Here is a 24,361-nt window from a genome sequence, read left to right as displayed (position 1 = left end):
TAGAATTCTCAGGCTTTCCTTCGCAGCAGGCCACCGTGAACCCTAACTGAGGTCATCGGGTAAAATCCTTCAACGTTCAACTCCACTCACTGTCTACAGATCCTCAGCTTTCTGTCCCCCTAGTCTGCCAGGTTAAGATCACACACACGTTGGGCCCATTGCAATGGCTCCACTGGCTAATCCTCCCCCCTTAAGCAGCAGGGTACCATATGGGTGCCAGTTCATGTCCCTGCCATTCCACTTCCCATCCAGCTCCCTGCTTGTGGACTGGGAAAGCAGTCGAGGATGGCACAAAGCCTTGGGACCCTGCACCCACATGGGAGACCCAGAGAAAGCTCCTAGCTTCGGACTAGCTCAGCTCTAGCCATTGTGGCCACATGGGGAGTACAGCAGCAGATGGAAGATCTTTCTCTCTGTCTCTCATTCTCTTTGTAAATCTGCCTTCCCAAGAAAAAGAAATATTAAAAGAAAAACAAAAACAACAACACATACTTACCCAAGGTCAGCTCTCAAAATCTCTGGGCAGTTCCCTCCCTGACTGGAGTTGCCTTGAAGAATTCAGAATTGCTTCCAGGCTCCTACACCAGACCCTCCCACTCCAAAACACATGCACTTGTGCCATAGCGAGTTCCATGTCTTAAGGTACAGGACCCCAGCCCCACCTCACTCCTCCCCTTCTCTTCTTTATATCCTTAGCATTTCCCACAAAGCCTGGTACACAGAGGTGCTGGACGCACTTGTGTTGAGCTGAAGCTATTCCCTTCCAAGCACAAGTTATGTTCAAAAGCATAAACCAGAACTGAGTTCGTCCCAGATTGTCTGTAGAGCATCTGATTTCTGTTCTACTTTAGTTTTTCAACACCTATGTGACCCCAAAAAAAAAAAAAAGAAACATTTCCAGCAAACTATGGTTGTTGGGGAAAAAAAAAATAAGTTGTTCAGTCAAAACTGAAGTTTAGGTAACCAAATGGTAATTTTTTTTAGTATCAGTATGTACCAAATATTATATGAGACATATTTAAGTTAAAACCAATGCATTGCGTGTCTGAAGTTCAACGTTAATTGCATTTTTATTTAATAAGTCTGGCAACCTTACCAGCGACTTTTTAAAAGTCTCAGTGCATTCAACTTATGTTTCCTTAAGCTACCCGTGGTTTGCCCCCCAGCCCTACAAACTTCTGTACTCAGGCAGCCAATTTCTTTCAGAGAGATGCTTCAGAAAAATGCTGCTTATTATATAATGTCTTCACTCATTCCGTTAATTTCACAGAATTGCCTTTTAATACCATCTCTTAATAATTTTAACACAAAGCATATTGTGATATTACTCAGCATCACTTGGAAATGTAATATTTAGAGTTATTACAATCCCTGAACCATAGCTATCTGTGACAACGAACCGTGTGGGTTTTTTTTTTTTTAATTATTTCTTACTTGCAAACAAAATCGGAAAAACACGAAGAGGAAATACGAACATCTTTTGGGGAACTCTTTCTCTCATCCCTCAAGCACAGCAATTTATCCTGTCTCCCCAATAGGCCAGGAGAGGCAGCCTGGCTGTGGGGGTGGAGCCTGTGATGTAATTGCAGTAGGTCTTTGTTGAACAGCCTTCCCTTAACGTGGAACATCTGGAAATGGTTTCAGATTCACTGGGTAGGGCCTAACAAGAGAAACTCTTTTACCACCCTGTATGGAAGGATGGCAAATTTGATCAACAGAGGATTTCTTCAGAAAACTAGGTCCCTTTCTCCCCAAAGAGGGACGGGGTATAGGGGATGGATAGCAGGCTTTTTTGTGTCTATCTGTGCGCCTGCAAAGGGGAACCCTTCCCGAGGGCTGTTGTGTGGGTGCACTGATGAATGGTGATGGCGCAACCGAAGTTAGAGCCGGAAGTGTAAGGAAAGATAGTCACAGCCGGTACCAATGCTCAAAGTTCCCCAAACTAAAGGATCTGCCTGCAGTGTTTCTGACAGGACTATCATACAGAAATGCATTTGTTACTTCCAAGAAAGACAAGAAGAGAACGACCTCCTAGGGTGGAGGGATTTTCCAGAGAGCCTGCGTTGCTGAAATCCCAACTCCATGGTCCTCCTCGAGAACTCCCAGGGAGCCAGGGAGCGCGGTACTAAGTCTGCTCTAACAATGCATTGTCACGAGACGTTTTAAGAATTAAGAATTAAGACGTTTATCCCACCACAAGCACACTACCTGCTTTCCACCATTTTGGCAGCACCAGTTAAGGACGGTTGTCAAGCTACCGGCACATCACGCACACACTGCAGAGCTGCAGAACAATGCCTGGATGCCTGCCCAAAAATTGGTCTTTCCAAATGACAGGCTCAGTTTATGGGACCATTCCAGGGCTCACTGGGGGGTTAGCTGTGTCTTCTGCCGGAGCGATGTGGGTGAAAGGAGTGCAATTTGGGAAGCCCACGGCACTGGCTGGAGCTTCTACCTGCTTGTGCAGAAAGGCTGACGAATGCATTCATTAAACTTGATCTGGAGCAAGCGAGCCAGTGAGGTCGTTCCTGAAATATTCATTAGGTATGTTACCGGACTCGCCACTTGCAGGTTGGGCAAACGCCGGGGAGTAGGAGCAACCAATCTCAGATAAAAGGCTCCCACAACCGCACATCCCACCACTCCACTGAGCTGTGCCGCTTTTCAGAGCTCTGATGGCCGTCGCTCCCTCAAGCGCTAGTTCGATTCCCACCTGCCCCGGGAAGAGAGGGGCTCTCGGTACGGAGTTTCCTAGCAGTGGGAAGAGGCGCAGAGCGACTCAAAATCTCTCCTCCAGGCTGGAAGCTCTGGAGACCCCCCAGCCCCGTGGATCCGCCACCTGGCCGCCATGTACAGCCCGAAGCCTGCAGTGTAGGGGGTCCCCTGGGACCCGCACCCGCCAGCCGTCCCAACCAGGTAGCCCTTAAGTCCCCGCCTCCCATTTTGGTCTCTGCCTTGGAGCCCTCCCCCGGAGCCCTGGGCGTTCAGTCGCTAAGTGCGCCCGGGGCCGAGATGCAAACAACCTCTCTAGCAGACTCTGCAGCACCGGCTGCAAACTGGCAAACGGGGAGAGGCTGACGAAGGGGATTACGGTTCCGGGAGGCCCCGGAGCCCCCACACCCAGGCAGCGTGTACTTGTAGTCACGTCCCCTCTCGGCTCCAACACCCTACGCATCTCTCGACTGGCCCCGAAGCCAGGCGTCTTCTCGCTGCCGCCTCTCTCCAAGGGCATTCGCCTCTCGCCCCTCAGTACCTCAGGGGTCGCTACTCACCTGGACCCGGGCGGTCACTGCAGGCTCAGCGGCTCCCGGCGTGCGCCCCCGCGGTCTCCATCCCCGCGCCTCGCCAGGGCGCACCGGCTGCGCGCTCCGCCGGCGGCAGTCGCCGCGGTCGTCCCCGGCGCCGAGGCTGGACAGAGGCTGCCTGGGCTGCCGCACCGGCTGCAGGCGCGCGAAGGGCGGGGCGGGAATCTGGGTCGCGTGGAGCGGAGCAAGCCGGGATGCTCCCCGGGCGACGACGGGTGGCGAGGGCGCGCAGAGGTTTCCCGGGGAGCAGGACGCGGGCGGCGACTGAGCATGCCCAGTCCTGGAGCCGGGGGCGCGGGCGCGGTGCTGGGGAGGGAGCGCAGCCCACAGTCGTGAGTCTGGAATGGGGGGGTGGGGGTAGGGAAAGAGTTCACTCTGAGGGCCAGGCTGCTGTGGGCCGAAGGCTGGCAGCTCAGTAACAGTGGCCCGGTCTAATTGTGCCCAGGTCGACACCTGTCAGCGACATTCCTGAAGAGCCCCGGGCAAGGTGTGTTCCCAGCCCGTTGCTGGAGAATAGTCGGAGTTTGTTTTAGTTCAGCTTCAGCCTGCACCACTTCTCACTGAGCACCAAGTGACTCCCTCAGTGCTGTCACCCACCCACCCGTCACCTGCTTTCTTACACCCGGAAAGCACCCCTCCCCATTTTCTTCCTCCTGGTTTATGGGGTCAAGCACTCAAAGAGCTAGCTCTTTAATTAGAAGTAATTGAGGGATCATGTCAATCCCCACATCCTTATCCACATTCCAACTAGGGCTTCTGAAACAGTATCTTAACCGTGGGGTTAATTATAATGGGGTGAAATACAGACACTGTGATCTAGGGTTAGCTGGGGTCATACAAATTCTCCCTCTCTCTCTCTCTCTCTCTCTCTTTCTCTCTCTTTCTCTCTCTGTCTCCCCCCCCCCCCCACTCCTGCCTTGTGTTTTGTGTTTCACTGTGACTCCAAGGGCGCAGTGTTGATTTGGGTTTCATTTACCGCCTCAGCAGATGCTGAGCCCTGATGCCCCCATTCCACCTGTGCGTAATGGAGGCTGTCAGCGGCACCACTTTGGACAGCTGTGAGGATGGTGGGGCAGCTGGCTGAGAGAGGGTCATAGAGGGGAGCCCGGGAGGCAAAGCACTTGCCACGTAGTACATGTTTACTGAATGTAAAAGTCTGCAGGGCTAGCTGGGGCCGTGATGAAGCCCTGCCTGCAATACTGGCATCCCGCATGAGCTGTATGGTTCAAGTTCCACCTGCTCCATTTCCAGTCCAGCTCCCTGTTAATGTGCCTGGGAAAGCAGCCAAAGATGGTCCAAGTCCTTGGGCTTCTGCTGCTGGAAGCAGCTCCAGGCCCCTGGCTTCCAACTGGCCCAGCCCCTGTGGCCATTTTGGGAGTGAGCCAGTGGTGGGAGATCTCTCTTTCTCTCCAAGTCTGCCTTTCCAATAAAAATAAATGAATCATAAATAAAAAGGTCTGCAGGTGAAACACTGTTTCGCCTTTATGAAATACTGGCTCAGTGATCATCCTTCAATGGTGAAATTTATCATGTTCCTTCTTCACGTAAGGAATCTTAACATTCTAATCTTTCTGATTTCTTTTCTTTTTTTTTTAAAGATTTATTTATTTTTATTGCAAAGTCAGATATACAGAGAGGAGGAGAGACAGAGAGGAAGATCTTCGTCCGATGATTCACTCCCCAAGTGAGCGCAATGGCCAGAGCTGCGCCAATCTGAAGCCAGGATCCAGGAGCCTCCCCCAGGTCTCCCACATGGGTGCAGGGTCCCAAAGCTTTGGGCCATCCTCAACTGCTTTCCCAGGCCACAAGCAGGGAGCTGGATAGGAAGTGGAGCTGCCGGGATTAGAACCGGTGCCCATATGGGATCCCGAGGCGTTCAAGGTGAGGACTTTAGCCACTAGGCCACGCTGCCGGGCCCCAGAAAAGATATCTTAAAACACTTACTGTGTTGCCACTCATCAACTCTTGCTCTCAGATTCCTGTCAGATTTTTTAGAGATTCAACTTCCTCAGACCTGGCTTGTAGGATTGTGGTTGGCTGTTCACAAACAAAAATATTAATAGCTGTTTTTCTCAGGAATAGATATCTAGAAAGCCTAATTCTGATTTCATGTAGTCTTTATCAAAACAATGGCTGTTCTTTATCACAGTAAATCTGTCAGCAGAACCACTTAACTGACATTTGGTTGTTATCCATATGACCAAAATATGAACATGGTGAGGATTTTGAATATAGATTATTCATAAGAATCTTGCAGGACATTTGCTTAGATAACAAAAAAAGATGCAAATGTCAACAAAATTACATTTAAAACAGATAGCTTAGTTTTATTACATTTTGAAAGGACACAACTGAAACATTCTTTAAAAAAAGTCTATTTATTTCTTTGAAAGAGTGATAGCAGGAGGGAAGTGGGGGTGGGAAGAGAAGGCCGCACTGGTCTTGCACAGAATAAAAAGGTCTAAAGTGCTTGAACCATCATTTTCTGCCTTCCCAGGCGTGTTAGCAGGAAGGTGGAGCCACAGTTGAGCAACTGGGACTTGAACTGGCTCTCTGATATGGCAAGATATTCTCCCAAGTGCAGGGTCAATCGTGCTATACCGCCACACTAGCCCCACAACATTCTAATGGGGTTTATACCTTGTAACATTTGGAAAAATTTTTGATAAGGTTTATTTATTTGAAAGGGAAAGGGAGAAAGAGAGAGGGTATTTATCCGTGGGTTCACTCTCCAAACGGCAATACAACTAGGGCTGGGCCAAGCTGAAATGAGGAGTCAGGAATTCTGTTTGGGTTTCCCATATGGATTGCAGAGGTACAAGCATTTGAGCCATCGCTTGATGCCTCCCCATGTACATTAGCAGGAAACTAGATCAGAAATAGCAGCTGGGACTGAAACCAGCCCTCTGATTTGGAATGTGGGTACCCTAAGTGATGGTTTAACCTGTAAAGCTGATGCTCAAACCTGTCTTATTCCAGTGAATACTGTCAATTTGTGGGGTTGTTTTATTTCAAGATATTCTTTAATGCAATTTCTAATTTTATTTCACATAAGTATTCTAGCATTAGGCTTAATCTTGAATAAGTTGTATACTTTGTAATAAACATAAAACCTAATGCCTTATATTTAATGTAAGTTTGCATTTTTATTTCAATACTGAGGAAATTCAGATTTCTCGAAGTGTGCATAATTAAGTCATTTCCGGATGAGACAACGCTAGGGAGCAAGCTGTCTGCAGAATCTACCAGTCTACGGTGGAAAGGCAGGAAAATGTAACAAAGAGTGTTTTAGAAGTATTTGTTTAAGAGCTAGAGATGAAAGGAGGGCAGAAATGATGGAGCGAGATGGAGAGAGAATCCCTTATTTGCTGGTTCACTCTCCAGATGCCTGCTATAACTGGGCTCAGAGAGGTCAAAGCAAGTAGATGGGAACAGAACCTAGGCCAGGTTCTCCCCACGAGAGGCAGGAACTCGGCTACCTGAGTTTGAAGCTTCTCTGGGTGCAAATTCACAGGAAACTAGAGTTAGGAGACTAGACTCAAACACCAGTACTTGGATGTGGGGTACATGTGTCTTAACCCAGGGTCTTAACCAGACCAAATGCCCACCCTTCTCCCACTCTCAAACTGTGTTATTTTCTATGGTACTTATTAATGTAGAGAAGAAAAACCTGATTCAGGTTTTTGTTTAAATTTTGCTAAAGGTTTTTTTTTTTTTTGAAGATTTATTTATTTTTAGGGAAGTCAGATATATAGAGAGGAGGAGAGACAGAGAGGAAGAGCTTCCATCTGTTGATTTGCTTCCTAAGTGGTTGCAGCGGCAGGAGCTGAGCCGATCTGAAGCCAGGAGCCTCCTGCAGGTCTCCCACATGGGTGTAGGTCCCAAGGTTTTGGGCCATCCTCCTCTGCTTTCCTAGGCCACAAGCAGGGAGCTGGATGGGAAGTGGATTAGAACCAGCGCCCATATGGGATCCCAGCATGTGCAAGGCCAGGACTTTAGCCAGAAGGCTACCACGCCTGGCCCTCATTAAAGGTTTTAAAGCCTGTTCATGAATTCAAATAAAATCCATACTGTGTGTGCCATCAGCAAAAAATTCCATAGTAAGAACAACGTGTAATTTTGTCACTGTAACTATTTATTACATTCTTCTAAGTGCAAAACAATAGATTTGCTCCCTATCTTTGAAAATACAAGTTGAGGGCCTGGCGCCGTGGCCTAGCAGCTAAAGTCCTTGCCTTGAATGCCCCGGGATCCCATATGGGCACCGGTTCTAATCCCGGCAGCTCCACTTCCCATCCAGCTCCCTGCTTGTGGCCTGGGAAAGCAGTCGAGGATGGCCCAAAGCTTTGGGACCCTGCACCCATGTGGGAGACCTGGGGGAGGCTCCTGGATCCTGGCTTCAGATTGGCGCAGCTCTGGCCATTGCGCTCACTTGGGGAGTGAATCATCGGACGAAGATCTTCCTCTCTGTCTCTCCTCCTCTCTGTATATCTGACTTTGCAATAAAAATAAATCAATCTTTAAAAAAAAAGATTCAACCATATGAACACTTTTAAGAAATACAAGTTGATAGTACAGTTTGGATACGGAATAGATGATCGATTCAGGATAGATATGTATACGAACAGGTGAGCAGATTTACAGAATGATGGAATAACACAACAAGCACTTAAATAAGACTTTCATCTGTCCAACATTTTTTGAGACTATTTAGATTTCAAATATCTTCTCTCGTTATGTTTCAGAGACTATCTTAGTTTTTTATTTATAAAACTAATTTTATTTATAAAATTATAAAAATTATAAAATTATTACCAAATACATCAAGACTTTTTTTTAAACTAATTTACTACGAAGCTGAAAAAGACAAAGGTTGCTGTGATAGCTTGGCTCCATACAACGTTTATTGAGTGCTGTGTACTAGGTTCTGACGAGTACTGGTGACGGAAAATAAATAATGTGGCATCCGCTCTCAAAAAGGTTATAGCATAATAATAATATAAGAAGACATGGGAAATGATAAGCCTATGCAGCAGAGTAATTGGTAGAATAGAGATACAGATGGTTTTCTGACAGGAGTCCACCAGAAGGGCTGCCTGAGATCTAGCTTCCTTTAATATGTCGGGGGGGGGGGGAATTTCTATGCACAATAAAACCACTTCAACAAAGGGCGTGCCAACGCTTAGCTCAGTGACATGTGCCTCAGGTGACGAGTGCCTGCCACCCAGGCAGTGCAGGTATTTAGGTCACGCAAACATCTGTGGCTTTACACGTCATGGTGTCATATATTTAAATGTATGAGTCACAATAAAGAGCAACCTGGAGTGTTGTGCTTTTGCAAGTCTGAAAATCCCACGTCACAGCTGATCTTAGAGTACCTGTTCTTTCTGTTATTGTATAAAGGGCAATTCTTCTATAAAGCAACAGTAAAACTCAAAAATATTACTTATGATTCCACAATCCATGAACTCATTTCACTTTAATTCAACAAGCTTTTCTTAAGTGCCCATCACAGAGAAGACATATTTCTACAGGACAGTCCATATTTTTACGTACTAATAATTAGTTGTAGCCTAAGGATAATTCTGCTACTTGAATATAGTAAAAAAAAATAGAGAGAGAAAGAAAAAAATTACACATATGCTTTTACATGAACTAAAATGACATAGGGGGTTTAAGTTTCAGATAAAATGTTTTCTGTGGAATTTAGAACAAAGGAAAAAAGAAATTGAATATGCAAAAAAATAAGGTGTCCTTCTAAAATCTATTTTTTTAATTTGTTTGATCACTTCAGCCAGTGTTCTTTAGAGACCGTGTGGAAGAAACAACTGCAGATGGCAGAGGCATCAGACTGTTTAATGGCAGAAAAGCAACCAATGATATTAGAGAGAAATATGGAGGCTCAGGAGCCACCAGGAGGTGAACCAATATGCCTTCTTTTATTTATAACAGTTATCCTTTTTATGAAACTGAAAAGCATTTGTTCAATTATATTTTTCCCATTGCCTATCCTGCTCTTGTCTCTAGATGAAGCACGGTTCTGAATGATTCAGATTCTCCACATATGAAAGTAGACTACTGGGATGACCTTGGGTGGTGGGTCTTCATCCCCAGGTACTGGGGTGGGTGGGAGGCTGCGTGCAGCTTTCCCCCAAATACCCCCTCTCCCCAGACACAGGAAGAAGAAAAAGAAAATTTTTAAACAATGGTCTCACCCCTTTCCCCTAGTCCTTGACCCTTCCCACCCAAATGAACTATGTAAACACCATCAAAAATAACATTTATATAAAGCTAAAAAAACGTAGTAAAAAAAAATAAAAATAAACTTGCAAGTACATTGTTTTGCTAAACATGTCAAATATCTGTCAAACAAATTGGTGGGAATTATATACGACTATAGTATTAATCACTTTGTGGGAATTTTTAAAATTTATGTAGTGAAATTGAGCATCTTTTCATGTGATTATTGTGTATGGCTCTTGCCTATTTTCTTGCCAGACTGTGGCTGTTTTACTTTTATCTCTTGAACTCATTATTTAGTAGGGTTAATAAGCCTTTGACTGTAATGTAAATTTAAAAACATTATCTCAAGCAAAGAAAAGAACAAATTTTTTTTTTTTTAAAAAAAGAAAGTATGCTAGTATCCTCAAATAAGAAATTGGGGGTAGGGGTTCAGAAACTATCCAAGAGAATATTACCCTTTCAATATCCCAATAAGATCAGGCACAAGAAGTGAGCCAACAAATCAGGCACCAGGGTTTTTGTTGTTGTTGTTGTGCTCCTTAAAATGGCAGGAAAGTCATACTGAAGGAATTATTAATAATAGTTCTACCCTATGGAACATAAGCTATGACTTCAAAGTGTATTACAAACATGAACCAAAGATATTTTTCTCTGTGAGTGGAGAATTTCTTTTAAAATGTTCAGAACACTCTGTTTTATGAAAAAAATGCTGTTGGGCCAGGTGTGATAACATAGCAGCTAAAGTCCTCACCTTGCACGTGCCAGGATCCCATATGGGCACTGGTTCTAATCCCAGCAGCCCCACTTCCCATCCAGCTCCCTGCTTGTGGCCTGGGAAAGGAGTCGAGGACGGCTCCAAACCTTGGAACCATGCACCCGTGTGGGAGACCTGGGGGAGGCTCCTGGCTCCTGGCTTCAGATTGGCTCAGCTCCAGCCATTGTAGCCACTTGGGGGAGAGAACCACCAGACAGAAGATCTTCCTCTTTGTGTCTCCTCCTTTCTGTTTATCTGCCTTTCCAATAAAAAATAATTTAAAAATCTAAAAAAAAAAAAAAAAAAGCTAAGTTGTGGATGGGCTTCACATTCTAGTTGAAGTAATGTGCTACTGAATGGGAGGGAAAGGATCAGCAATATTTGCAAGAGTAGTTCTGCCTCACAATCTTCTGGGTAAAATTTTTTTCAAATAAACATGCTAGAACATCAAGCCCCATGAATCAGGATCCTTAGGGGATGAGGCCCATTCCATCAGTGTTTGAAATATCCCACAGGTGAAGTTAATACACAGAGCTCATTAAGAACTGCACAGCAGATGAGCCATGTTCTGTAATAGCAGCTACTGAAATTCACTTGTTTCACATTTCATTACAATCTTACAATAAATAATAAAACATATGTGTTGTCCCAGACTGAACCTTCTAAACAGGCCTATTGTGAATATATTGCTATGTGGTTTTTATTGTTCTTTGGCTAAGTGAATCTAGTGCGTTACCAGCACAATACTGAGAGGTCTTAGTAGGTGTGCCAGGAAAAGAGAGAGAGAGAGAGAGAGAGAGAACATCAGAGCGACTACAGCCCCAGGGCCTGCCATCCCTTACCCTAACACTGACTAGGCAGTGGTAGGCATGGTAAGGCCCACAGGGACAGGGACAATCTATTATTTACAGAGCTGAGAAAGCAGACAGCCTTAAATTCCTAACTTTTTTCCTTAAGACCAGCAGCCAAAATTTATTAGGTTTTGCTTTGTGCCAGGCCTCATTCAGAATGTTCTACTCTTATAATCTCATTTCATTCTCATAACAGTCATAAGGGTGAGTTCTGTTTACATCTCTACTTGAAATATAGATGAGGAATCTAAGATAGAGCGAGGTCAAGATTATCCAGTTATTGTTGATGAGAGAGGCAAGATTCAGGGCTGCCATTTGAACTACTCTCAAGGTAGAAAGAAATAGAGAGAGCAGGTTGCATTTATTCTGGTTTTTTTGTATTTTAATTAGCTCATGATTCAACAGCAGTCTTCCATAGTGGAAGATAGGATATATTTTAGAGAAGGGACAGGGAAGAGTGAATGTCACCATGTACACCCTCCCTGCCCCCTCCTTCATTCTTGTTCTGTTCTCTTACTTTTTCTCTTTCTTGCTTGTCTGTCCATTTTTCTTCTGCATTGGTTGGGTCTCTAGTCCATAGAAATCACCCACAACAATTTTTAAGGTTCTTTGAGGTCCTTAGCTATGAAGAGTCAGGATGGGTTAATAGGGTATCATTCAACTTGGGGAAGAAGTGCCATGAGAAGAGTATCATGGATGGGACCCAGCTTTGTGGTGTAGTGGGTTGAGCCATAAGGGTGCTGGTTTAAATGCCAGGTACTTCAATTTGAATCTAGCCCCCAACTAATGAGCCTGAGAAAGTCCCTACAGCCATGAGGAAGAACTGGATGAAGCTCCTGGCTCTTGGTTTCAGCCACTGCAGCCATTTGGGGAAGTCAACTAGCAAATAGAAGGTTTTCTCACTCAGTTTCTCTCTTAGTTTCTCTCTCTCTCTCTCTCTCTCTCTCTCTCACACACACACACACACACACACACACACTTTGCCTCTCAAACCAATACATTACCAAAGACAAAGACTGTTATGGAGAGGAAAGGCAGAATAAAACAGGAAGGGATTTACGATGAATACAGGAGAGAGGCATCCAGAGTGGCCCTCCCAGCAATTAGGACATCAATTACGTATGGTCACAGGAAGGTTGAAGCGAAGGGAAGAGATCACATGACTAAGCCTAGGAGAGCAAAAACAACATTTATGCAAAAGTAGGCAATGTCTTGGGGGCTGGTGAGGGAAACTGGGTTCTCAGGTAGGGATGGGTTCATCCCACCAAAATGTCAACAAGATGACAAAACCACGTGATACTAGTGTGAAAGGGATCTTTAAAATGCTTATGAAGTGTTAGCCACAGAATCCTCAAGAATGACTAACTATTGTGAACCCCAGAATGTTAAACCAACAATAGCAGAATTACTCTCAGCAAACCCTGGGTTAGCCAGTCCCATCCCCAGCTCCTCCATGGACTGTTTACTTCCTAAAGCAGGCATTGCAGCATTACAGGTCAAGCCTCCGCCTGTGACGCCCAACATTCCACACACGGGTACCTTTTCAAGTCCTGGATGCTTCCAATTTAGCTCCCTACCAAAGTGCTTAGGAAAGCAACAAAGGATGGCCTAAGTACTTGGGACCCCTGTACTCATGTGAGACCCCAAAGAAACTCCTGGCTTCTGGCTTCTGCCTGGACTAATCCTGACCACCAGCCAGCCATTTGGGGAGTGAACCAGCAGATGGAAGGTCTCTCCCCATTAATTTTACCTTTCAAAAAAAAAAAAAATCCAGAACTCCAAGCAAAGGAACACAATTTGAAAATTAATGATTAGGTCAAACTATGTCATTTTGCAGAAAAGCTGTTGGGGTGTGGAAAGGTGACATGATTTGCCTGGGTCCAGCTGTCACCTGTGCCCCCATGCAGTGCTCTCTCTGCCTGGACAGCAGTGAACACAAGTCAACAAGTACATTCTGAGCACAATCTGCATGTAGTGCTTGATCCTGGACTCTGTATTCTAGGAGACAAAAGCCCATGCTGTGCCAGCAGCAAGTGTATAGCTTATTCAGCAAAAATGGAATCATAGTGTAAAAGTTAAACAGTTGAAAGAGACTAGGAGGTGGTACGTATATGAACACTACAGGTGTGAAATAAGTCAGATGCCACCTGATTTCTGTTTCCTGAGAAATGTGGGTTGGCCCACATGTGGGTTGGCTCATGAACACACCTGGAGTCATTCTGCCTCTCACCTGTTGGAGCCAATCTGAGTCAGGAGCTATCCTGAGGTCCATCCCAGGCAGGAAGGACTGAAGGTCCCTACACAGCACCCCTCTGTCTTGTGTTGCTTGGCAAGGTCTTCAGAAGGGCTTCCTGCCTCACGTTACTATGGTTCTGAACCTGTGGCACCTTGCTGTCCCATCTTGCCTTTGAGAGTTTTTCATTAGGGAGTGAAATTCATTTACTGTGAGCTGTGTGACTGAGCCTGAGGATGCTGGCTGGAAATTCAACTTATTGCCAGCTGTCGAATTTATTGTTTGTGTCCTCATTTTTGGTTTGCTTTCTGGAGATCTCCCACCTCTGTGAGCTGACGTCTGGTCGCACACGTGGTCCTGACTCTAGCCTTCAGGTTTGACTACATCTTGCAGGCAGTGGCTGCAGAGATCCCACTGGCAGCTTCTCCTGGTCTTAGCTGCTACACACTGGCTGAACAAATCCTGCCCCAACCTGGGTGTCCCTCAGGCCCTTATTTCATCAAGAAGCTGGGAGTTGTCTTCAAAATTCTTGCAGAGAATGACATAGAAAGATGATTAGCCTCCCATTTGCCTTTCACTCTGATAAAGTTATTGCTGGAGGCACATGCTGCTCTGATGCTTCTGCCATCCTTCTGTTGAAGACCCAGGATACGGGACATCTCCCCGACTGTGTGACCTACCCCAATGCTCTTGGAAGAGATATACAAGTTCTGTCTAGCTATTTAGTGGAAGATTATCTTTCTTTTCTATAGCCAATACTCCAGTCATAAGTTTCCAACTGATCACAGAAAAAGCAAGCCACGGGTCTTTGTCAGGGGCAATTTGTTGGAGAAGCAAAGCCACTAAATCCCTTTGATAATATTTTAAGATAATTGCTATGGCATGAGAAGAGCAATAATTCAGCGTCTTAATGGTAAGATGGAGATCTTGCTCCAGTGGAGCCTGAAGTGCATGATAGCTGAAGGGACCTCCAGCCTCAGCTGTTTAGAGCAGACCTGGGCTGGATGAAGCAGTCTGAGGGTCTTTTGGTCATAGTGTGTCTCAAGGGTGGAGATGGCTCAGCTCCACACTGATGGCCAGACGGATCTCTTGTGTTTGGCCTACTCTATAGTATCTGCTTCCAGTGCTGGCACATAACCAAGAAGTCTGGCTTCTTGGTCCATCCTTCGTATGAAATTCACCTTGTTTGAAGGGATGTGAGTTGCATTTTTCAGCTATTTCAACAAAACTGGATCATTGTTAACTTCTGTGTGATGATAGAGTATTGGCTGGGCCTTCAATCTCCAGGTTCCACATGAGCTATTCCCCTGGCAGGCACTTGCTTCTCCAAGGTGCACTGCTGCCTTAGTTTTCCTTATTTGGTTTGGCACTGAGTACACTCAAGAGCTGGGCCTTCCTTTGAAGGCTGTTGCTTCCATGGTCTGAGTACACAGAGTGGAGACCAGCATTTCATCAGTAATGGACTCCCTAGCCCCAGTTTCTCCCTCACTGTTTTGAGAGTTAGGGGTGTATTGGCCATTTATTTCAGGGTGTGCAGACCTAGTTCATGGCAACCAGAGCTTGAAACCCAGCTTCTTCAGGGGTGTCTATGTATTGGACTTACTCCATTTACGTTGCAAATGTAACCAGGGTACTCTTGGTGTGGAGTGCTTGGATGTTCCCTGTCTACCCTACTCTACAATGGCCTATTAAGTTTGTGTTCCAAACCTTACCTAGCAAAAGGATGTGAGCTTGGTGTCGGTTGTAAAAGGGGTATTTGTGCTAGTATGGCTGCCTTGAGGCTGTGCTGTGTATCCATGTTGAACACTGCCTTCTCTGACTTCAGAGAACGATGGCATTCACTTCCAGATAAACAACTCAGAACATCTCAAACCTGCTCATAAAAACCTAAAACGTGTAACTGAGAGAAGTAATGTTCTCAAAGTCCATTTTCCCTCAGCAAATGGAGCTTGCAAATCGAGCTGGTTTTATTTGGAACACCAAATGAAAATTCTTTGCTCTTCGGTAGCACAGCTTGACCCCATTTCTCTAGTCCCAGTGTGCCTGGAGTCTTAACAACTTAACCAGCACCTGTGTTAGGGAGTTGTCTAGAAGAAATAAGGGCCAATGTGTGTTTTTTTTTGAAGCCAAGCCACAACCAAGAATGTAGGCATGGCATTAGAAACTAACTTCTTGTAGTAGCTCTCCCTCTTGTGGTGGTCAGGGCTAATTTCCCTTTGCCGTTCCTCACGACTTCAAGATACTGGGAAAATTGTTCCTTCGCCTTTCACATCTGAATTTTTAAAAATTATTTTATTTTGATGATTTTTACATAGTTGATTAGGGTACAAGGGATCAAGGGCTACAGGAAAGTGGATAAAACGATTGTTTTCCTGTCATATCTAGTAACATGTCATTTAACTTCATGGCATTGTAAATTTCTACTTTTTTTTCTATTGTTGATTTTGTATTATGACTTTTCATTTGAGGGGATGTACAGTAGCTGTAAAATGGAGACTAACATCCAGATGTGATGATACAATGTAGTATGCATTTCTACTTCCAAAGATGGACTTACAATGAAACTGTTCACTATATCTTGACAATAGGATTCTGGACTCTCTGCCATTGTCCATGCACACAGTGATGGACATATGACTGTGTATGAAGAACTATATTTTAGTAATGATGTAGAGGAACTAGGTGGGGGGGAGGGAATTGGGGAGGAGATAAGAGAAATGCCAGGAGCCTATGGAACTGTATCATAAGATGATAATAATAATAATAAAATGTAAAAAAAAAAAAGACCATTGTTTCCATATTATTTTTTTTCCTATATCTGGGGTCAGGGGAGAGATAAAGGGAGAAGCCCCACCCAGCAACCCACCCATCTCAGGGTGGGGAATACTCCGAGGGTCCTGCTCAAGTGGTTTTGATAGTTCAACAGCTCTGAATTGCTGCCAAGTTCCATCTGAAGTTTTAAAAATATAACTTGGAAAGGGCCCCGTGTGATAGCCTAGTGGCTAATTCCTTGCCTTGCATCTACTGGGATCTCATATGTTCAGCAGTTCATGTCCCAGCAGCTCCACTTTCTATATAGCTCCCTGCTTGTGGCCTGGGAAAGCAGGGGAGGATGGCCCAAGGCCTTGAGACCCTGCATCTGCATGGGAGACCCAGAAGAAGCTCCTGGCTCCAGGCTTTGGATTGGCTCAGCTCTAGCTGTTGTGGCCTTTTAAGGGGTAAACCAGCAGATGGAGATCTCTCCCCTTTCTGTAAATCAGATCTGCCTTACCAAATTAAAAAAAATATATATAGAATTTGAAAAAGAGAGAGGGAAGAGGAGATAGAGATCTTTGGTTTAGTCCTCAAATGGCCAGGAACCAAGGACTCCAGGCAGGGACCCACCTCTGGCAGCCATCCGTTACCGCTCAGAAGCACATTAGCAGGAAGCTGGAATCAGTAGAGCAGGGATTCAAACCTGCTCACTTCTGTACAGGATGCAGGCAACCTACTGGCCCCTCAACTGGTCTTTTAAAAAATCGATTTCCACTCCTTTGAATTCCTGTTACTTAACAGCTAACAGCAGGGGGCATCTATGACTAGACCACTAGATTTTCTCTTTTCTAACAGATGTGAGGTTTCAATTAGAAGTCATATTCCCCCTGAACAGGCAATGGCTCTCCATTGCCAAAACATCACCTTACCAGTTTATCACTGGTCAACTCAACTGCCTTGCCTTGGGAAGCATTTTCACAGGTTTCCTAATTTCAAACATCATTCAATCTTCCACCATACCTCAAATAACTATACCATTTTTTATAAAGACAACAGCCCTGGTAGTGACCACACTAAGATTCTTGCTAACAATAGAATTCAGCCATGCTTGCATCCTGTGCATGATCGAGTTGACCAGTTGGTGCCAGACACTGGCACCAATATTTTTTATTTCAGATCGGGTTTGATATGTTATGTGACTTACGGCAGAAATCCTAGTTCATCATCTTGCTTGTTACAAGACTCTGATGACTTTGCTCCTTCTATTTGACTATACTTGGTATAAACTGGGTTGACTTTTGAGACATCCTTTGTAATTATTAGTAAGTAGCATTTGCTTAAAATACCTGATCTTGATTTGGTACTTAGGTCTCCTCTGAGGACTCTGAATAGGAGGCTCATGGATCATTTTAGAGACGTGACTTGGGAATTTCAGTTATTTGAGGAGTTTCCATTGCTTCTCTTTGCTGCCACCTCCTGGTGAAAGGTGCCTGCTACGTGGAAAGGAGCACAGTTTAGGGGTTACAGCAAATCTTTAGGTCCTAAACTATTGTGTTTTTTTTTAAAAAAAAAAAACCAGCTCATTTGAAATAGGAAGTCTAAATACATAGGAAATCTGGCAGCTTGTGATTCTGGGGAAGATTTCTGGAATGGGTCTGCGTCAATGACTTCTAGAGTGTTTTTCTTCTATGGTTGAACATTTAGTTATAAAAGCAGCAACACTTCATGTTAGACTTCATGTTAGACATTTTGGATCACACATTAAAACCCACTGGGGGCTTGGAGGAATTCATGAAATTCATATTTTTGTTCAGTTGACTGCTTTGTCAAGTGGAATTAGAACCTGATTTTTTTTTTTTTTTCCAGCAAGCGCTGCTGTAAATCTGATCTAGGTAATCCCAGAGTCACCTTCTGAGAACCATGCCCTGGCACGGTGGCTTCTACAGTGAAGCCACTGGAGGCCCCTGGGTAGCTTTTGGGGATCTGGAGGGCAGTATTGGAAGATACATTTTTATGCATGCACATTCCATACACTGCTTGCTTTCTTAGGGCTGCAAGTTTGATTGTCACACGTCACAGCCCTCGCAAGGGCTGCTCTGAAATACACTGAAGTGTGGGTTCGAGCCTCAGCTCTGTACTGATTTACAACCTGGGAGGCAATAGGTGATGGCGCAAGTCTTTGGGTCCCTTTTATTCTGCCCAGAGAGGAAGTCTGGATTGAGTTCCACGCTCTTTACTTCAGCTTGGTCCAGCTCTGGCTCTTTTGAGCATTTGAGAGTGAACCTAGCAGATGGCAGATCTCTCTCCCTCTCTTTTCCTCCTCCCTCTTTCCCTCCCCCCATACATCTATCTTTTAAATAAAATGGAAAAAAGAATGCACAAAATTCATTCCTACCGTCACCTGAAAGATTTCCCTACCACTTCGTTGTTCTCTACTAGAAAAATACATTACAGAAAGAAATTTTTCTATAAGACAAGCAAATCTTTTATCTCAAGAATAAAGATTTGGGGAGCTCAATGTTTCACAGATAAGATCTCACTTTTTCAAATAATCAAAATGCAATTCTCCAAGCTGAGTTTTAGATTTATTACTAAAAACTGAAGACTGGATACTTTTCCTTGTTCTCCTCCTCTGTGTGTGTGTGTGTGTGTGTGTGTGTGTGACTTTTTGCTTCCACTCATTACATGGGGAATGCTTTTGCCATAAAACTCATACATTACAAACTTTTCACTGCATTTTTCCACCATGGCATGAATATTGCATTCAGTCTGGAAATGCCTTAGGAAACATCAAACAGTTTTCTATAATATTCTTGGAGATCCAAAAAGTTAGCAATTGATAAAGCAGCAGAGAAGACACAGTTTGGGAAGCAAACTGGATGTCTATTTGTCATTTTTCCCTAGGAAAAATACCATTAATAGCAGAAGAGAAGTGAAAAGACTGAGAAATTAAGTTTTTTTTCTTCTTTGTCCTAAAAGGAGGAAAAAATTCCAAAATACCATTATGTGCAAATGGCAGTAAAACCAGAAGCTAGCCAGAAATAAGCAAAGGTTTGGAGACAGAGAAGAAAGTTAGAAACCTGATGATCACAAAGATTGAATCTAAAATTCAGCAGGACAGTTCCACAGTTTGGAATCTCGGGACTGTTGGGACCACTGTGAATTTTGTGTGTGTGTGATTTAAGAGGAGTCTTGAAAAATACAAGTGCTGTTAGAATTTTGTCTCTGGATCTTTTATTAGTCATATCTCTTTTTCTTAGGTTTTCAGAATGATTATTGTATGATACTCTGGCCAGAAATGTAGCCCTTATGGAACACACTGTTAATTCTCTCTCCATCAATGTATCCCTTTTCTCCTGCTGTTAAATCCTCTCATCCAGACCCATCCTCTCTTCTCCCCACCTGCCGCATTGAACTTGGGAAGGACAGGCCTTTTCATAGCTTCTTAGAGCCAGTGCTGATTTGCCTTAGCGCAGTCATAACTGGTCAAGAGTAAGCCTCTGTGCTTATTTCCAATGCTGCAGTAACATTTTATCACAAAGTAAGCAATTCAAAAGCACGCAAACATTTAAAAACAGTTCCTCTTCTTCAGGTCAGGAGTTTGAGTTGCTTTGGTTGGTTTCTCTACTGAGTTTCATAGAGACAAAATCAACAAGCTGGCCTTTGGAGTTCTTGTGCTGTGAAGGATCTGTCTGCAGACTTGTTCAGGTGGTTGGCAGAATCCAGTTCCTGTGGTTACAGGACAAGGTCCCCATATCCCAGCTGGGGATTAGCTGGGAGTGCTCCTAGCTCATCAGATGCCTCCCTCCAGGCCTTGTATGTGGACTTACATCTCAGAATCAGCAATAAAGTTCTGAATCTTTCACACTTGGAATCATTCTGGCTTCTTCTGCATCATCTCTCTTGCTCCACCAAGAGTAAATGCCCTCCTTTGAAGGAATTCTGCTTAGATTTTGCCCTTGGCTAATGTAAGGGTAATTTATTTTAAGGGCTGCAAATTTATTTCCATCTGCATATTCACAGGTGTGAGGAGCTAGAATGTGGATAGTTCTGGAAGTCCATTATTCTGCCTACTATCATTTGTGATATATAGGTGGTCAACACACAGGGGAATTTCTTTGGGAATTCATTTCTTGTATGAAAAGACCAAGACAGTGCTCCTTTGCTTTTAGTTAAGTATATTAGTATTGAGACAAAATGTCTAGAGCTACAGGAGCCACCTTGTAACCAGGAGACATTAAGAATGGGTATAGGGCCTGGCGCGATGGTGTAGTGGTTAAGGTCCTCACCTTGCACGCCCGGGATCCCATATGGGCACCAGTTCTAATCCTGGCAGCCCCGCTTCCCTTCCAGCTCCCTGCCTGTGGCCCAGGAAAGCAGTTGAGGACAGCCCAAAGCTTTGGAACCCTGTACCCGCGTGGGAGACCTGGAAGAGGCTGCTGGCTTCGGATTGGCATAGCATTGGCCGTTGCGCTCACTTGGGGAGTGAATCATCGGACGGAAGATCTTCCTCTCTGTATATCTGCCTCTCCAATAAAAAAAATAAATAATAAAAATAAATCTTTAATGAAACCCAATTCCAGCTTCTTGCTAATGCGGACCTGGGGAGGCAGCGAGTGATGGGTGAATGAAGCAGTGTGCCTGACAGTCACATGGGCAGTCTGGACTGAGCTCCTAGTTGCTATTTCTAGGCTTCTCCCAGTCCAGGCTGCTGTTGGAATGGGGAGGGAGGGGGTGGAGGGGATGTGGAGGAAGGGTCTACAAGCTCTAATAACTCTAGTAAAATAAAGGTGAAATATATATATTTAAAAACTCATTAAAGGGAAGTTAACAATGAAGATTTCTTTAAAATTCTGGGGCAGGCAGACAGGAAAGAGGCTGCAGAGAAATCAACCACAAAATTGAGGGATTGCCTGTGCTTAATTATGGACAAAGAGAGGGAAGGTAGCATAAACTCTGAAAGCAAGCGATCAGTATGTACAAAAGACAACTGAAAGAGAGTGATTTCCCAAAGGCTTGGAAAGGCAAAAGATTTGAAAGCGTCAGTCTCTTCAAGTAGGCCAGACACCAAGCTGAAAGTATTGCTTTTGGCTATTAGAAGGTAGGATTTATTTATTATTATTTTTTTGCTGCTGCTGTTGTTGTTATAGTTTTATTTTGAATTTTTGAATTTTGCGGTATACTTCTGTATAGATTGGGATTCCCATCCCAATTCCCACCCACCTGACAGATTTTCCCCATGTTGCTATAATAGTATAGTCTTTCAAAAGGAGTCGTAATTTCATCAGAAGGTAGGATGTTTTACAGTGTTCTGTTTAATATGTGATAGCCACATGCATCTATTTAAATTTAAGCTAATTAAAGCTAAATAATAATTAAAATAATTACTAATAAATAATAAAAATAATCTAAAAACTCAAGCTTCAGTTTCTTGGTTGCACAAGTCACATTCGCACTGCTCTCAAGCTACACATCAGTAGTATCTACCGCTCCAGACAGCTCAGATTACTAGAAAAAGTTTCTACAACTGGAAAAAGAACTACTGGGATGTTTTTGAAAGCAGTTAGTAGTGCTCAATCAAGCAAGACTGCCACGGTGGACATTTAACGTTTCTCCTCTCCCCTCTCCCAGGTCTTTTATTTCTAGTCTTTATCAATGCTTTCCCTTGTCGCCTGCCATTGCTGCATCCCAACAAATAGTCCCGTACTATTAACACTGCTGTGTGAGATGCGGGTGGGGCATTGTATTCACACTATAGGAAAATGACCTCCAGTCGCACCCATCGTCCTTACATCCCCACAGCTCAGAAACCAACGCAGGTAAAATACATCTGTATCAGAAATCACTTGCTGGTCAGCACTCTCTTTTAAGTGCGCACTGTTAGCAATATCTTTCCCACTTCCTTCTGCACCGTTGGAGCTAACACGCCGTGCTTCCCACACTGGCGCTCCGGGAGGCGAAGGGGCTTGTGGGAGCGGTGTCCGTCAGCCCGCGGACGCATGGGAAATGTAGTGCCGAGACTTCCAACATGGCCGCGCCCAGGTGAGGTGGTGTGTGGGTATCCGCGGCGGGTTCATACGGCTGTCAAGAGGCTGGAGGGAGGATATGGCCGAGCGGCGGCCATCCGGCCTGAGCCGCTGCGGGGTGTGTGGCACTCCTTGCTGGAGAGAGCGTTGGCCTTCAGTCCCTCTCCCTGTTACCGGCCTCGCCGCTGACGAGCAGAGCCGTGCCCTGGTGTGGCCCCTGGGCAGTGGCCTCTGGAGCAGTTTCGTCCACGTTTAAGTTGCAGGAGTTTGTTTGGTACGGGTTCCTGCGTGGCTCTTTCTTTCTTTCTTTTTTTTTTTTTAATCTGGGGGGTTGTAATTGGGACGAGGGTTCCGTCGTCTAGCGCGTCCAGGGCTCCTCTGACTGGACCTGGGTCAGTCCGGTCCCGCAGGGGTGGCGTGGCCCGGGGACCTGCCCAGCTGAGCGTCCGCGCGCTCCTGTTTGAGTGGCGCCTGCGACTCTGGGGCCTCCCGTGGTGTGAACCGGTTGTTCTTGAGTGTTGCTTTTACTGAACATGTTTATTGTCAGCTGCAACCCAGGCACTCGGTCTGTGCCCACAGTCTCTTGGTAATCCCAATGCAGGTACTTCTAATGCAGTGTGATAAGAACTTCAGAGTCAGAGATACCCACCCGATGTTTAATAAAAACACCGAACAAGGATGCCAGACTCAAAGTTGTGGCAGAGACGTTTAGGAATCCGCAAACTCCCCAGTGGCTTCCTGTCCTAGATCTTGTGGGTTGTGGATGCTACCTCGTGAATAGTACATAAAAAGTCCCAACTTGATGGGTTGTACTTTCTATTAAGGTGTAGGAGAAAGCTGAATAACTAAATTAATGAGAGCATAAGAAAATACAGTTTATGTTAAAGAGTTAAAATGAGGGGATATGATGAGTGAGAGGTGTTTTTTCTATTTATTTAAAACCATTGTGGGTTTTTTTTGTTTGTTTTTTAAAGAAGATTTATTTATTTTTATTGGAAAGACGGATATACAGAGAGGAGGAGAGACAGAAAGGAAGATCTTCCATCCGATGGTTCACTCCCCAAGCAGCTGCAATGACTGGAGGTGAGCCAATCTGAAGCCAGGAGCTCTTCAGGGTCTCCCATGTGGGTGCAGAGTCCCAAGGCTTTGGGCTGTGCTCAGCTGCTTTCCCAGACCACAAGCAGGGAGCTGGATGGGAAGCAGGGCCGCCAGGTTCTAATGAACCGGGTTCTAATGAACTGGTGCCCATATGGAATCCTTGTGCGTGCAAGGTGAGGACCTTAACTACTATGCTATTGTGCTGGACCCAAAACCATTATTTTAAAGTAGGTAATTTAATATGAACAGAGACCAAATTAAAAATATATTATCGAAGGTGAATTCTCCTTCTCATTCCTGTACTCACTTACCAATCTCCTCTCCCTGGAGTCAGCCTGTGTCACCAGTATCTTGTATGTTCCAAGGAGCTAGATGTACAACTAGAAGTTGCCCTGCACTTTAAAAAAATCAAGCTTCCTTTGATAAGAATTTAGAATCTTTCTAATTTTGCTATTACATGTAATTTAAGCAAAGGCACTTTTTTTTCCCCCTGTGCTTCCTGGTTCATAATGGGCACACATTGCTTCCCGGTTCATAATGGGCACACATACAGGATAATATACAGTGTGGTACACTGGAGTTAAATTTACCAACAAGCATGTTGCAGAGAATGCATCATCATCAAATTCTCATCCCAGAGAATTTGCTTAGATTGCAAGTGGTTGGACTGTATTCAGTACAGCTGGTATCCTAGTGGGTGGTGACTTTCTGTAATATGCAGTGGAGCATGCAAATACCTGTGCAGTGGTGGAAACCCCCTGCTAGGGTTGCAGCTTTCTTAGAGAGGTGCACCTCCAGATCTCAGATATCAGCCTATTCCTTGTTGAGGTGACTCAGATCTATGGAGCCTGAGAATTGCAAAGCTATTGAATTGGAGTAAAAATAAGCTTCCCAGAGCATCCAGACTTGTCTTCACGGGCAGTAAGCTCTATGACAGAGGGACCGCTCTGGGAGAGGATGAAAGAAATGTGGTTATAGGGCTCCCTCTGGTGGTGTTGCGTTATTGGCAGCTGACTTGCAAGATTTTCAGCAGCTTTTCTGTCTCAGTTTTTCCACTTTGCAATCATTTGCCAATGGGAAATATTGAGACGGAGATC

At 44.6% G+C, this 24,361-nt stretch overlaps 2 protein-coding genes across 2 annotated transcripts in view; one reads left to right on the top strand and one right to left on the bottom strand.

Annotated features, from left to right (window-relative positions):
* The window catches only part of ELMOD1 (ELMO domain containing 1), a 54,983-nt gene extending 51,546 nt beyond the window's left edge, over positions 1-3,437 (bottom strand). Inside the window, exon 1 of the mRNA XM_040977241.1 lies at positions 3,269-3,437. The gene's annotated coding sequence lies outside the window, so the exon portion shown is untranslated. The remainder of the gene's footprint in view (positions 1-3,268) is intronic.
* Positions 3,438-22,168: 18,731 nt separating this feature from the next.
* The window catches only part of ALKBH8 (alkB homolog 8, tRNA methyltransferase), a 70,888-nt gene continuing 68,695 nt past the window's right edge, over positions 22,169-24,361 (top strand). Inside the window, exon 1 of the mRNA XM_040976883.1 lies at positions 22,169-22,182. Coding sequence (XP_040832817.1) covers positions 22,169-22,182 — 14 coding nt within the window. The remainder of the gene's footprint in view (positions 22,183-24,361) is intronic.

The sequence above is a fragment of the Ochotona curzoniae genome, unplaced genomic scaffold, assembly GCF_017591425.1.
Source record: "Ochotona curzoniae isolate NIBS_2020 unplaced genomic scaffold, NIBS_Ocur_1.0 contig_2723, whole genome shotgun sequence".
Taxonomy (NCBI): Eukaryota; Metazoa; Chordata; class Mammalia; order Lagomorpha; family Ochotonidae; genus Ochotona; species Ochotona curzoniae.
Note: the sequence above shows the minus strand (reverse complement) of the source record. Positions and strands in the feature narration are given on the sequence as shown.